This window comes from Monodelphis domestica, chromosome 4 (genome assembly GCF_027887165.1).
Source record: "Monodelphis domestica isolate mMonDom1 chromosome 4, mMonDom1.pri, whole genome shotgun sequence".
Taxonomy (NCBI): Eukaryota; Metazoa; Chordata; class Mammalia; order Didelphimorphia; family Didelphidae; genus Monodelphis; species Monodelphis domestica.
In genome coordinates, this window is record NC_077230.1 from 359,288,182 (window position 1) to 359,303,525 (window position 15,344).

General features: G+C 35.8%; 1 protein-coding gene across 7 annotated transcripts in view; it reads right to left on the bottom strand.

The window, feature by feature from the left end:
* CSMD2 (CUB and Sushi multiple domains 2) overlaps positions 1-15,344 on the bottom strand; it is a 1,065,508-nt gene that overhangs the window by 400,423 nt on the left and 649,741 nt on the right. For 6 of the 7 annotated variants that reach the window (XM_056795117.1, XM_056795118.1, XM_056795123.1 and 3 more), the window contains 2 exons: positions 13,330-13,451; positions 2,416-2,519 (listed from right to left, as the gene is read on the bottom strand). The exons of the other annotated variant lie outside the window; for it this stretch is intronic. In XM_056795117.1, coding sequence (XP_056651095.1) covers positions 2,416-2,519; positions 13,330-13,451 — 226 coding nt within the window. The remainder of the gene's footprint in view (positions 1-2,415; positions 2,520-13,329; positions 13,452-15,344) is intronic. 7 annotated transcript variants of the gene reach the window in all.

A 15,344-nucleotide genomic window follows, 5' to 3' on the forward strand; every position in this document is an offset into this window, starting at 1 on the left:
CTAGAAGGACAGCTTTAAGTTTAATTTTTAAAAGTGGTTACAAAGAAGAGGCACACAGGGATTAGATTTGTTCTGCTTAGCCCGAGAAAGCAAAATTATAAGCAATAGTTAAAAGCTGTAAAGACAGAAATATAGACTTAATGAAAGGATGAGCTTCTTTATTGGATTTATTCAAAACTAATGGTCTGCTCTAGGCAGTAATCTTCCAAGTCAAGCAGACACTGAATAAACATTCTTGGGGGGGACATTAGAAAGCTTTCTGGTCAGGTGTAGGTTGGACTGGATGGCCTCTATGGTTAAATCATGCTCTTGATTCTGGGAATTAACTGCCTCCTAAAAGATCAATTCAATACAATGCAACAAACATTTAAGGAAATATGATGTGCACAACACTATGCAAGGGCCTAGGAAATCAAACTTGAAAAGTATATAGTCCCTTGCCTCAAAGAGTTAACATTTTATAAGGAGGATAGCACATGTAAATATAACACAAGCTAGAATTTGAAAAAGTGCAGGAATGAGGCCAACATAGACTTGGGGACTGTTTCAGGCTCAGAGACAAAGGCATCTTGTAGCCTGGCCTTTGATTATTCTTGGAAAAACTAATTTGATTGTGTCACATAGATATTCCCTGAGTTGTGGTGATGGAAATAGAGAGAAGAGTCAACAGGGAGCTGAATGTAGAAAGAATATGTAAAAGGCATGTATGAGGCCTGAATAGGTGGAAGGAATGAAAAAGGAAAAAGGAATTTGGCCAACCTACAAACTTTTGTATCTATAGACTGACTTGTGATTCAGAAAAAAAGGATAAAGGCCAAGATTCAGTAAGACAACTGCTGCTGTACCCTTGGCTAAAAAGAGAAAGATAAAATGAATTCATCATTTAATGTAAGGAGGAAAGAAAATACTTCAAGAAGCCTGGGGTCCACGTATATCAACAGAGTGAAGATATGGATAACTCAGAGCAAATCCATCCCTTTGTGAGAGGTATAACTTGAAATGGATAGGGCTTCAGAAATGCAATCTTCATTCAGAGGGCACAAATGTCAGAACTGACCACAACATTCAGTTCATTGGCACCAAAATCCCTACCATGTAAATAACTAAATCAGAGGCTCAAAGGCAGATCTCAGAATCTATAATGAACAAAAAGGATAAGAATTACTAAGAAAAGGGAAATGTGAGAACTTCTAGAAAAGCACCTCCAGTGAAGAAGTCAGTCTCAATCTCATCTCAGCTCTGCTTAGAATTCCCTTGGACATAGGGCACATCTTGCAATATTTAGTAGCCTTTGATAATAACTGAAGTGAGTGATACAAATTAGATATTCTATGCCCTAAAATTGATGTTACCTTAGGCAAGTTACTTAAACAAAAAATGTTAAAGATTTCTCAATATGTAAAATGGGCATGGCCTCACATTTCTACTTCTCTAAGGTGTTTGGGGGCAGAGAGGTGAAAGGGTTGGTTTCTTTCTTTTAGAATCAATATTGTATATTGGTTCCAAAGCAGAACTGTGTTAAGTGCTAAGCAATGGGGGGAAGAGGGGAGGAGTTAAGTTACTTGCCCAGGGTCACACAGCTAAGTGTCTGAAGCCAAATTTGAACCAGGGATGTCCTGTCTCTAGGTCTGGTTCTGTATCCACTGAGCTACCCAACTGCCCCAGAAGTTGGTTTCTAAAAAAATGAGATGGGAAGGAAGGGGAGAGGGGTCAGGGGGTTCCTAAGAAAGTAACTATAATATCTATATTAACTGTTAATGGTCATTCATAGGTAACATTTAAACCTATATTCCAGAATGCATAATCCTGCAAATAGTTACTCTTCCAGGTCTTAGGCTGGGCAAGAGCAGAAAAACTCTCAGCAGCCGGACACATATGTTCCTTAACACGAAATTTGTATGGTAGGGAGATATAGAAAAAGAAAGGAGGGATCATGATTTCAGTATGAAAACAGAAACATTTAATTAGTCAGATATTACTAAACTTCAAGAGAAGCAAGAAAATATCTCCACATCCAAGTTGAATGATCTATTTAATAATATTGAAGAGGAAAAGATGGCCTGTCTGAAAGGAAGGGGAAAATGGAATAAAATGCCAAACCAAATTCAGAGAAATCCAATAAATCTCTCCTCTTACTGATAACTAAGAAGCTATTCATTTTTTACATAAACTCAAATATTTAAGCTTTATTCGGTGTGGAAAGAGACAGACAAAATGCTTCTAAAACTAGGGAGTTCATGTCTCACAGCCATTGAGGACTCAGTAGTTAATGAAATTGTGCTGGGAGATTAGGCCAGGGTTTTTTTGTTGTTGTTTTTAACAGAAGCCCATTTCTCTGAATAATACTACTCAGGACATCTTCCCCAACTAGTTTTTCTCCTTCTACACCCTGGTGGGAAAATAAGTTTTGCTTACACATAGAGCACCGTTTTCTGGTCCCCATCCTGCCCACCATCCCCCACAGTCAGCGTGTCATAGCCTCTCTCCAAGTCAAATTCCTCAAAAGTGAGCTTGATCACCTGTGGGAGAAACACATTAGTTAGTATCAGAATAGGAGTTATGTCAGCAAGATTTCTCTGGTTATCATTTAAAATACAATTTTTAAAAAAGCAAAAACTTTCAACAAAGAAAATAGCAATCATTTTCCTCTTTGTGTCAATGGGTAGTCTATCCCTTATACCTACAAACATGACTAATACCATTCTTTAAATTTCTCATTCAGGGACTACTGTTTTCTGTGTTGTCTTTATTCCTATGGGTCAGGAACAGGAACTAAAATTTCACTGGTACAGGGAATTTCTGTATGAGAAGAGTCCCATTACCATTACAGATCAGTGCCTTCTCTGCAACTTGAGTGATTTGCCCAGTTACCCAGCCAAGATGTGTCAGAAGCAGGATGTAAACCCAAGTCTTCCTGACTACAAGGAAAGCTGTTTATCCTCTAAACCTGTGATGGCAAACTGATGGCATTCATGCCAGAGGGGGCCACTCCCTTTGCCCATTCCACCATGCCTGAGGACATTTCTCTCATCACTTGCCTCTCTGCCTAGCAACCCAATGGGAGAGATTCCTCCCTTCCCTCTCTAGGGTAGGAAGAGTGGGGCTCACATGCAACATGAGGGTGCAGTTTGGGCACTTTTTAAAAGATTCCCTATCATTGCTCTAAACCATGTTGTTCTCCATTGATTTGGATCCTTACACAATAGATAATAAATTTTCCAGTTTTTGTTTAATTGTTTCACGTGTGTCCAACTCTTGTGACTCCAATTGGGGGTTTTATTGGAAAAGATATTGGAGTATCCATTTCTTTCTCCAGTTCAATTTATAGGTGAGTAAACCGAGGCAAACAGGATTAAGTGATTTGCTCAGGGTGACACAACTAGTAAACATCTGGGGCCAGATTTGAAAACAGAAAGATTAGTCTTCCTGACTTTATACCTGGTATCCATCCACTATGCCACCTAGTTGCCTCAACCTTTACAGACCCTCTTACAATTTTCAAAGGTCTTCTTAGTATATTGGCATCATTAAAGGGCTATATTGTCTTGATCCCAGAGATCAGTATATTTAAATACCCCGTGAGTATGGTGACAAAGTACATGTAAAATACAGAATGTACAATTCCCTAACCAAGAAAGACAATGAAAGGCCATTTCATTCATCCCCAACCATTCACAACCAACCTATTCTTGCCTTATCTAAAAATATGAATGAATCTAAAAATAGATATGTTTTGTTAACCTGGTATAGGCCTCAAAGTTTTCCTCTTGCTCATTTTGTTTTGACTTTTTTCCAGTATAAATGGGAGACAATTGGTCATTAAACACCTTATGTGACCTTTCACAAATTTAACAGCAGTACTGTCTTTTTTCTTGAATCTAAAAAAAAAAAAGACTTTTCTTCAGACATTGCTTCCCAACTCTGATTTTATCCTACTCTTTCCTAACCTAACTTCTTCACTTTCCCTCCATCATTAAAATCTCTGTCACCAAGCCCCTTTAAAAGGCCAAATGAAGTCAAGGCAACATAAAAGCTAACTCCCCAAGTCTCATAGAAAAGATAACTGCAGGTGTCACACTAATCTGTTTTTCAAGTTGGCACTATTCTCTTTGTTGAAGGTAACTTGCCAGGACATGCTGGTAACTCTGGAGCTCTTGGAATTGTAGTCCAATATAAGGTAGGTGCAGGTTAGTTCTCTATTTTGCTTAGTAAGGAGTTCTGCATGCAGTTAATTTTCCAGCTATAGACGTGAAATGAGGAACTGGCCTCCAAAAACATTTTCCATCACTTCTTTATTCAAGATGGTAGTTTATCAAGGTGTACCATCCTAAAGGCTCTTACATAACAGTGCCTCCATGACTGCAATATTATTATTAATATGGGCATGTAATGATAAAATAATGTAATTAACACAAAGAACACAGTGCTCTACAGTGGCACACATCATTAAGTGAACCAGTCATTCATGTAAACTGCTTTTTAAAGAGGCTGACCCTAATTAAAGAGCTAATTACATTAGGTATAACATATACTATCACCTTCAAGCAGCATGAGATACCTCATGTAATATTTATTTACAAAACTTTCTTCAGCTTTGCTTTTGGTTAAAGATTGAGGTTTCTCTACTGTGTCATTAATTAACTGTCTCATAAGGCAGTTTTAAGGATCATAGAAGATAATGTATGTAGGGTATGTTACGAACTTTAAAGTACTAGATAAACATCAGCTATTAGTATGAACAATACAAAGAATTGTACAAGATGATAAACCTTAATGGCAATACGCTGTAGCAGAAAGATGACTAGTCTCAGAGACAGGGAGACCTGGGTTCATGTCTTGCCTCTGACCTGTGCTGGCAGTGTGAACAGGTAAATGACAACCTTTCAGTATTCCAAATAATAACTAAGGCTATAGGTTTAACTATACTGTAATAGTTTTTTCAACCATATACCAATTAAATAAAATATTTTTTGTTTCAAAGAAGGCTAATTTTTGAATCAATGACATAATCACAAAATTGAAAGGGACCACAAGAATTCAACTCATATTTGAAAATAAAAATACCCTCTAAAACATATCTACAACACAATAAAGTTGATGAACAACCTTTGCTTAAAGACCTCAAATGAGAGGGAACACAGTATTATGATGACCCCTTTCTCTTCTGGATAATAAATTTTTAACATTTTTAAATAATTTAATCATCAATATAATATGAACATTTCAATATACAAAAATGACCAAAAACAGAATATTAAGCCATGAACTTGATAACACATAATTTAATGAATATTACATTTTATATGACAGTAACAAAATTATCCTCTTTGTCCCTTTCTGAACTTTTCTCTGTGATTTAAAAAATATTATATTGATATTCTTGTCATATTTCTATCATTACTCATTCACTTGTGTCCACCTTCCCATTTCCATGAAATCCCTTCTATTTAACAAATAAGTATTTGTAGCCAAAAAATAAAAATAAAAACTTTGGCCTTCACTGAAAATATATCTTACTTTAGGAGCACTTAGGTGGCTCAGTGAATAGAGTCCTAGGTTTGGAGACAGGAGGCTCTGGGTTCAAATCTGACCTCAGACATTTCCTGTGTGACTACATATCAGTTCTAAAACAGAAGGTAAAAGTTTAAGGTGGGGGGAGAAAATATATCTTATTTTGTATCTCTTCTCCAACATATTTTTGCCAAGAGTTAGCAGCATGCTTTCTCATGAGTTACTGCATTAATCAAGGTTCTAAAGTTTATCAAAGTGGTTTTTTCTTACAATATTGTAGTAATTATGTAAACTGTTCTGCTGGCTTTGCTTCTCTCAATCTGTATCGATTCACACAAGTATTCCTATGTTCCTCTGAATTTGACCACATTCAGCATGTCTTATGATGTAATTATGTTCCATTATAGGAGTTAGGATTACAGATTTAGATCTTATAAGGAAGCTCAAAGATCATCTAATCCAACCACTCATTTACATATGAGGAAAAACTTAGTGGTTAAGAGGTATTGGTGACCCTTAAGAGAAGAGTTTCCATATAATAAAAGGGATACAATCTAGACTTGTCCATGATTTTTCAATCAAAGAAACCACCTGTGGTCATGAAAAGCAAATCTTCTGTATGACTTGTATGTAAATATTTGAAAACATTGATCATATCTTCCTAATTTTTATCTTACACAACATAAATATCCACAATTGTTTTATTTTCTATGGTTATAAACTCCTTCACCATCCACCTGAACCTCTTCTGGGCATGGTCCAGTCTGTAAACATCCCTCCAAAAATATTAGACAAGAATGAAGCATGATACTCTAGATATAATCTAACAAAACCCAAGTACAATAGGATTATATAATTCTCCTTATTATTGACCTAATGAGACTCTTATTTCAATTAATTCAGCATAAGAATGTTACCTTTTTTTACTATCATATCACATGAATGATTCAAAATGATATTTCAGTGACTGACACCCAGGTGTGAATGGTTCATATGAACATTTATCTATTTTTAACCCAAATTCAACACTATATTCACCCCATTCAAGTGAATTTTAATAGAATCATTTTAACATTTCACTATATTGAGATCTTTTTTTTTTAATTTTTATTTAAAAACCCTTGCCTTCTGTCTTGGAGTCAATACTGTATTGGCTCCAAGGTAGAAGAGTGGTAAGGGCTAGGCAATGGGGGTTAAGTGACTTGCCCAGGGTCACACAGCTGGGAACTGTCTGAGGCCAGATTTGAACCCAGGACCTCCCATCTTTAGGCCTGACTCTCAATACACTGAGCCACCCAGCTGCCCCCATTGAGATCTTTTTTATTCCTATTCTGTCATCTATTTTTTTACTTACCATTCTCAGTTTTATATCATATACAAATAAACAAATACTTAATGTCTTCATTCAAATCAGTGGGGGAAAAAACACATACACAGCATTGAGCAAAGACCAAAAGTACTTAAGTAAATGCATATCTCCAGGGAAACATTAATACATCTTCAGCATACTTTGGGTCCAGTTAATCGGTCAGTTCTGAATCCTTCTAAGTATATTACTATCTAGTTTATAGCTCTTTGTCTTATTCAAAAGTATATCACAATGAGTCATGTTGCAAATATAGTATCTGCACATAATGCTTGCTAACTGGCTAGCTGATAAATTCTATTGAAGTTCAGAATATATGTATTGCTCTTGTTCTAACAAGTCCAATAATCCTATCAAAAAATAAATAAGGTTACACTAATATACCTTGTAATCAAAACAAACCAGCTCCTATTGAAAACTTGTTTTAGTTTACAAACTAAATTTATTTCAATATACACTGCTAATGTATAATTAGGGAAAAGTTTCAATTATTTTTAAATTTAGTTGTTTGTTGGTTACCTTAAAATTCCCAGGTATCTCCCTCACTCTGCCCAATTATACTAAAAAAAGGAATTGCTAGACAAATGTACATATGTATATATACGTGCATACATATGTGTGTATATAAATAAAATTTCATCTTTCATGTTTCTAGCAGGTCTTTCTCCGGAGGTAAACACTTACAAGTTCTTCATCAAACATTAATTCTGTAGACTAATGATAACTTTTTCACTTACTAAGTACTTACAAAGCATTCCTTCTATCAGTTATAGGATTTTATAATCAACATCAGGTTTATTAGCTTATAGTTTAAGAAATACAATCCCCTCTTGAAAATCAGGAAAAGATATTCCCATTCATAGGACTGTTACCATACCTCTTTTCCATTATTCTTCAAAAATAATTAACATTTAGTAATAAAATCTAAAAGTTATTCTAGAAGGTTCAGATATAGCTCATTAACTCATTTAGAATCATGAAAGTCTCTAGTATGATAAATGGCCCCCTTGTGGAAGATCTACAGAGGAACATGGATGGATATGAATTAAAGAATGAAAGGATATAGCTGATTGTGATCTATTCCTTTGGAGGGAATACCAAAACTAAGGTGATCACAGATTCATCCGAGAATAGAAGAAAGTATGATTTTTATAATCTCCTACTCTATTACAACCTTGAATTTTCATTCCTCACTGCCCATCTTTTAAAATGTCTGTTCTTTCCATGGTGTAGCTCATTTCCCTTGAGAAATAAAGCAGAAACACTGGAAGGGAATTGACAAATATAAGTATGTCCAGAGGAGAGCAGGATGTAAAAGGAAAAAATAAAATGTGTCCCATATGAGGATCAGGTGAAAGAACTAAAAATGTTTAGCCTGCAGATGTTGAATCTTAGAAGAAACATGATGATTGTCTTCAATTTGTGCAAGTAAGCCCTTTCATGATAAAGTAGCATTATATTTCTTTATCTTGGCATCAAAGGGTTGAATGAGAGACAATGGGTTACAAATACATAAGATTCTGTTTCAATAGAAGAAAGAATTTCTTAAAATCTAGATGTACTTCAAAGTAAAATAAGTGGTTTCATGTGGTAATGGCTTCCCTATCCCTGGAGGACTTCAAGAATTGACTTAATGACTATAAGTCAGAGATGTAATGAGGGTTTCTATTCAGTTATAGACTGTATTGGATGATTTATGAAGTCCCCTCTAATTCTAATATTTTATGGAGGACTAGATGGGAAGCTTTCATTAAGATCAAGAAGGAGGGACAAGGACTGAAAGCTAAAATTGGTCATCAAGTAGTAGAGCTGAATTTGGTTTTAGAGGTGAACATCACAGTGTGCCAGAGACTGCTAAGTACAAGGGTAGACCTAGAGTAGTGAAAGAGTCTTTCACATAGAAGATAACTTGGGGGGCTACAGACTCTTTGAAAAGGACAAAATTAGGTCACTAAGCAGGAACCTGAGGAACCACACCATGATTCCCTGAGAAGCTACCTGAATCAATCCTAACCAGCTCAACACTAGCTAAAGCCCAGTAAACTAGATCTTCATACTATGTTCATCAGTATTCCTTTGCATGTCTATACCACAGTATCTGACATAAGTTCTAAGCACAATCAGGAGCATTTCAAGGAAAATCATGGTTCAAACATACAGATTTCAGGTTTGTAACACAGAACTGAATTATTTCAATAATGGTGATAGAAATAGTTGAACATTAAATTATATTTGTTTAGCAATGTACATTTATAAAACTTTCAGTTGCCTTATTGTATTTGATCCTCACAAAAACTCAGTGAGATAAACACAATGATTATTTTCATTTTAAATCAGAAGAAACTGAAAATCAGAGAAGTGAATTGTTCAAGATCACAAAGTTGATAAATGGTACACATGAGATTCAGATTTAGATTTTATGATCTCAATTCTAGAGTCCTACACCAGGGATCAGAAAACCACAGACTGAGGGCTAAATCTGGACCACTGCCTAAAGCTAAAAAAGGTTTTTACATTTTTAGATATTAAAACCATCATGTTACCATTATATTGTCAAACTATTAATATATATGCATATACATATATATATATAAAGCTATTCTTAGTCTCTAGACCCTGAAGGAATATTGTTATAGTCACTTTTTAGACTTGTCTGACTCTTCAAAAATATAGATGTAGTTTTATTAACAAAGATACTGGAGGGCTTTGCCATTTCCTTCTCCAGATCGTTTTATAGAAAAAGAACTGAGGCAGAGGGTTAAGTTACTTATCCAGTCACACAGCATAGTGATTGTGGTAAAATTTGACCTTAGGAAGATAACTCTTCCTGAGTCCAAGGAGAGCACTCTATCCATTTTCTCAACTAACTGCCCTTCTCACACCTTATGCCCTACTTTCTATTCTGTATTCCATTGACACTGGCCTTCATGTTGATAGAGGTACAAGGAAATCCATCTTCAAACACTAGAAATTTTCCCTGTCCCCCATGCCTAGAATGCTCTCCTGCCTCATCTCAGCCTCCCAACTGCCCTAGTTTCCTTCAAGTCCCACATAAAATACAATTAAGGAAACTGTGTAATTATGTGTAACATAATCTGGGAAACTTCTCCAGGCTTCAGATTCTTCTTTCTTAAAAATGAGGTTTGACTAAGTTTAGTACTATGAACCCACAAATAATGCACAGCATCAATGATAGAAAATGGAAAATCCACAGAGTATCTTATCATGTCTCCATCTTCTTTCCATTTTGGGAAGCATTCTATTGTTATGAGGAAAAAACTAGACTGGAGTTAGAAAAACCCAGCTCCCTCATTAATATGTGTAGGATTAAAAGTAAGTCACTTGGTTTCTTAAGGCATCATTTTCCTATATATGGGATGTTTGGACTCTCACATACAGAATTGTTAAGTGACTCATCCAAGCTCATACTGAGATGGAATATTCCAGTCCAAGGCCTTTCTCTCTCTTAACTGAACAATCTTATGATGCTCATAGCTTGCCATTCTGATTCTGAACATATTTGACATATTGATTCTTACACCTACTCTCAAACAAGTCTCCTTTTTGAGAAGTCTGAGTCCTATCCTTCTGCTCTCCATCTCTCTTCTTCTCCATCTGCTTACTTCAGGTCTGCATCTTCCTCACAATCTGTACTGACCAAGCACTGCCTGTATTCCAAGACTCAGCTGAAATCATGGAACCTCTTTGAAATCCAACATCTACTGCTCTGGCTGGAAAAAGTGATGACTACTACTTGGGCATTTATTGCACTAGATCTGAGTTGTCATCACATCAGGCACTCCCTCCACCAGTTAGTCAGTCAATAAACATTTATTAAACACCTCCTATGTGCCCAGCACTATGCTAAATGTTAAGTATGCAAAAAGAGGTAAAGGTCCCTACACTCATGGAATACACAATTTAGAGTGGGAGACAACATGCAAACAATTACGTACAAACAAGCTATATGGAGGATAAAGAGGAAAGGAAAACTAGAATTAAGAAGGGTAGACTTCAATCTATATAAGCTTTATCATCCAGAGTAATTCTTATTCAAGTATTTCTATGAATCCTCCAAAGGGATTCCAACCCAAGCTCTGGAAGCCTAACTCTGGGTCTTTTAATATTTTGTGGGTATACTCAATGCTGCACTAAGGCTGTCCCTTGGTGGTACTTTGATCTTTGTGGATGATGAGCCCATTTTCTTTTCTAATTGAACATATCCTTGACAATGTCATTTTGTGAAGCAGCTTGGTTATAAGCACCATATGTCTCTCCTTTGCCCTTTGGGAATCTGTAATTTTTATTCTTCTGAGAGTGGATGTTTCATGGTTGACAGCCATATAGCATCACCAAGTGCTCACTGATGCTAAAATGATTTACAATGGCATAAGGAATAGCTTTCAATCACTGAAAATGTCATCAAACCCCTAAATACAATTTAATCCATCTCCACGAACCAATCTCCAATTGCTTCATCTAAAGAGAATTTCCATTTCTCTTTTCTTTTGAGGAAAAGGGATCTCAATTTGTGCTTTTATCAGAGTTTAGAGAACTAACATAATACAGGTTTCTAGTGTGGAAACTCTCTGGATGCAGATCAGCAAATATTCTATAACTTAAGAGACTTTGAAAGGTGCCCAGAATGCTGAGAGCTCAATGACTTGCCCAGGATCACAGAGTCAGGTGATGTCCAAGGGAATACACAAGTCTTCTAATTCCAAGGCTAGCCCTCTAACATTGTTACTATGATGCTTCTTGAATGATAATAGAAATAATAATAATAATAATTCATATTACATAAAACTTTACAGTTGTGAAATATATATACATATGATAAACAAACACATATAATCTCATTTGACCAATACAAACATTCCTAGAGGCTTATAATATAAGTATTATTATCCACATTTTATAAATGGAAAAACTAAAACTCAAAGGCTAGGCCACTTGCCTAAGGTCATAAAGCTAGTAAGCAACCAAACCAGATCTCAAAACCCAAGTCTAATGACTCTAATTTCAATGCTTTTTCCAATGTATGTAAGCCATGGTAATCCTTCCCTCCACTAAATTACTAACGTTCTTAGCGTCTATGCCACTTATTGAGTTCTTCCAGGTTTCTAATGTTTTATGTTTCCTTTAAGACTATTTAATTTTTACAAAGACATATTCCCTGAGGGCAAGGATCTCCTGACTCCTTCACGAACTAAAGCTAAATACTCACAGAACCTTCAGCAATATTAGTTCACTTAGCTTAAATTCTAGCTTATTCCATTATAATGACAGAGAAATCAAGAAGCCTAACAAAGAACACAATGCAGGTCTTATTCCATCTTCCTTTCTAGGCACTGTCACCTGTACTAAGCTCTGTTTCCAAAATATATGGACTAATAAATAGTAAACTAAACTTCCTTTTTCTTATCTCTTAAAACCACCCAAAAAAGTAGATGGGAAGAGAATGAATTATAACTAAGATTGTCTGGAGTCTAAGCTACTAAATATCTCACTATATCCTATAACTGTAAGAATCAAGCTATGTGCAATCTAAGAAAATGTCTTTTTCTCCCATACAAAGTTAATTCTCTGAGGCCTCATTCCTGGTGTCAGTCAGGAAAGAATTAAATCCACTCATTGGCCATTCTACTCTCACCAAGAACTATTAAAAATAGTAATATACCAGGTTACATTTTATGGCAGTTCATAGCCAATGTTATGAATACTAAACAATTACTTCCTTCTTTATTAGATTAAAAACCTGTGATCTGGGAAAGAGGTCATTTTGGTGACTGCAAGGCCTACTCTGGTCACCCTCCTTAGGGTAAACATGGGCAGAAAGTCATAGTCAATTTACCTGGCCAAGAAAATGCAAACATACATCTGACCCTACTGAACTGGCTTCTCACAGGATTCCCTCAAGAAGTGATTTTGGTTATTGCCTTGCTTCTAAGCTACAACCAGTACCTATTAATTTATTTAATTTTTTTTTAGAACAGAGGAATATCCTTTCACTAGTTTAACAACCTCTGGAAAGTACTTCCCTTAGCTAAGATTTAATCTGGCTATAGCTAAATCCCATTCTTTCATTGACCAAAGGACAAAATTGTTCATAACCAACCCACATGAATGATAGTTGTTTTTTTAGAAAGGATTTAGGAACACAAATATTCATTCTGGAAAATATATATTCCTCAGGGGCTCTAAAAAAGCCATATCATTCACCCTTTTGCTTCTAAATATACTCATACCGAAGCTATACTGGACTGATAATCAACCATTCTTTTAGTTTTTCTTTAAGCCCTTCAGAGAAAATTATACAGCCCAGCTCTATTGTCCAGCCCTGAGACGCAAAAATCTTTGTGATTCTATCTATAACATGAGCACCCTGCTCACAGGAGCCTCCTTATTAACCATGAGGCCACCTGACCTGGGGAGGAGTAAAAGAGCCTTACCTTGGCTGGGTTGATCGCTGTAATAACCCACACACAGTGGGCATTGTTGTCATACTGAATAGGGAAGTTGGGGGATGTGATGATGCCTGAAGGGCCACGAAGATGAGCATCACACATTCGAGCTATAGAGAAGAAAGAAAAGAGAGCCATAGGTTAGTATTATAGGCCACAGCCCAGTCCCCCTTGCCCAGAAGAGACCTATGCCACAACTACAATCTCTCCATCTGTCAGGAAGGTGATGCTCTGCAGTCCTTTCCTGTCTCTTCACTCACATTCTTCAGGAGACAACTGAGAAGCACAAGTGTCTGTGATCTATACGAGATGAAGACTAAGCAATTGAACTGGCACCTACTCTACCTGCAACTAAGAAAACATGTAAAGCCCAGAAACTCATAAAATACAATTAAACCCTAATTCCTTCACTTAAAATAAAATAATTTACTGTTTTATTGCCATACTCTTTTCCCCTCCTTGCCAACCTTCTGCAAAAACCCCTTGGCCTTTTTAAGGACCGTCTTTTTCTCCTCAAGCCTGTTCATGAGGAATATTCATTGTTCTGTGTAATTGGCCCTAACCTGAAGCCCACTAAAATAATCCTAAATAGGGAAAGAGAAAACACATTTGGGGATTGGGGAGGGATGAATGAGTTATACTGCTCCCTTCTACCTTGAGCAGTGAAAGCAGAAGAAAGAGCAATTTCAAGTAGCCAATTATTCCACAGTTCTCATTCCACTTACAGAATGCAAGTTCACAAAGCCTTCAACCTCTTCCAATGACTTTAGATATAAACTCTCCAACCCACCTCCAAATCTAGCATGATAAGTATATTTACTGGCGGGAAAAAAAAAGATATTTGATCTTGGAGTAATTTCCAAGGGAGATTACTATAAGAATCCCAAGACCTTAAATTAATCCACCAGGGAAATTTCCCCCCTTCCTTCCACTGTGATAGCTTCCTTATGACATATATTTTCAAAGGCCTCCCTGACATATTCCTTTTTGCTTAAGTGATCATCAGAAGTGGTATGCAGTGTGACTAGAAACACTGCTACATGTTTATCACTAAAGCCAGAATATTCTCCTTTATACTCACATTTCAGTTCTCTTACTTTTTTCATGTTGAAATATCTCTGGAAAATCTGATGTCCAAGGCATATACAAAATACATACATATATCTAACAAAAAGTTCTCCCCTAGATAAGTGGGCAAATATATGAAAAGGCAGTTTTCAAAAAAAGAAATGCAAATAATCAACAATCAGAAAGAAGGAAGCTTGTCAAAGATGACACATAGAAATCCAGGTCTCCTAATCCACTTTTGGTGAACCTATCAATTGCTCCAACCATTTCTGAAAATTTGAAATTAATTTTATAAAACAGAAAAACAGTGAAGGAATTCCAGTACAGAGGTAAAGTTCCCATATATGGAGAAATATTTATAGCTCACCTTTTTGTGGTAATAAAAACTAGAAATTAGTTACCTATTTATTGGGAAATTAATGAAGAAATTATGGTAGATGATTATAATGGAATATTAATGTAGCACAAGAAATTTAAAGAAATTATTCTAGAATAAAGCTAGCAAAACCAGGGGAACAACTTATACATTGTCCACAATAATGTAAAGGGAAATAATGTTGAAAGACTTCTGAGCTTTAATCAGTTCAGTGAGTAATCATAATTTTGAAAGAATTATGTTGAAGGATGTCTCTAACCATCTTTTAAGAGAGGTGATGATGGGGGAAGAATGGTGTTACTGGGAAAGGGAAGTGATTTTTTACATTTTTAAAGCTATTTTATTTTCCCAATTATATGTAATAATTTTCAATATATATTTTCTTATAATTTACACTATAAGATCCAAATTATCTCCCTCTCTCCTTTCTCTCTCCACTCTCAGAGATGATAAGCAATTTGATTTGAGTTATACATGCATTATCATTCAAAACAGACTTCCATATTGGTCTTTGTTATGAGAGAATACTCATTTGAAACCAAAACCTCAAAATAAAAAC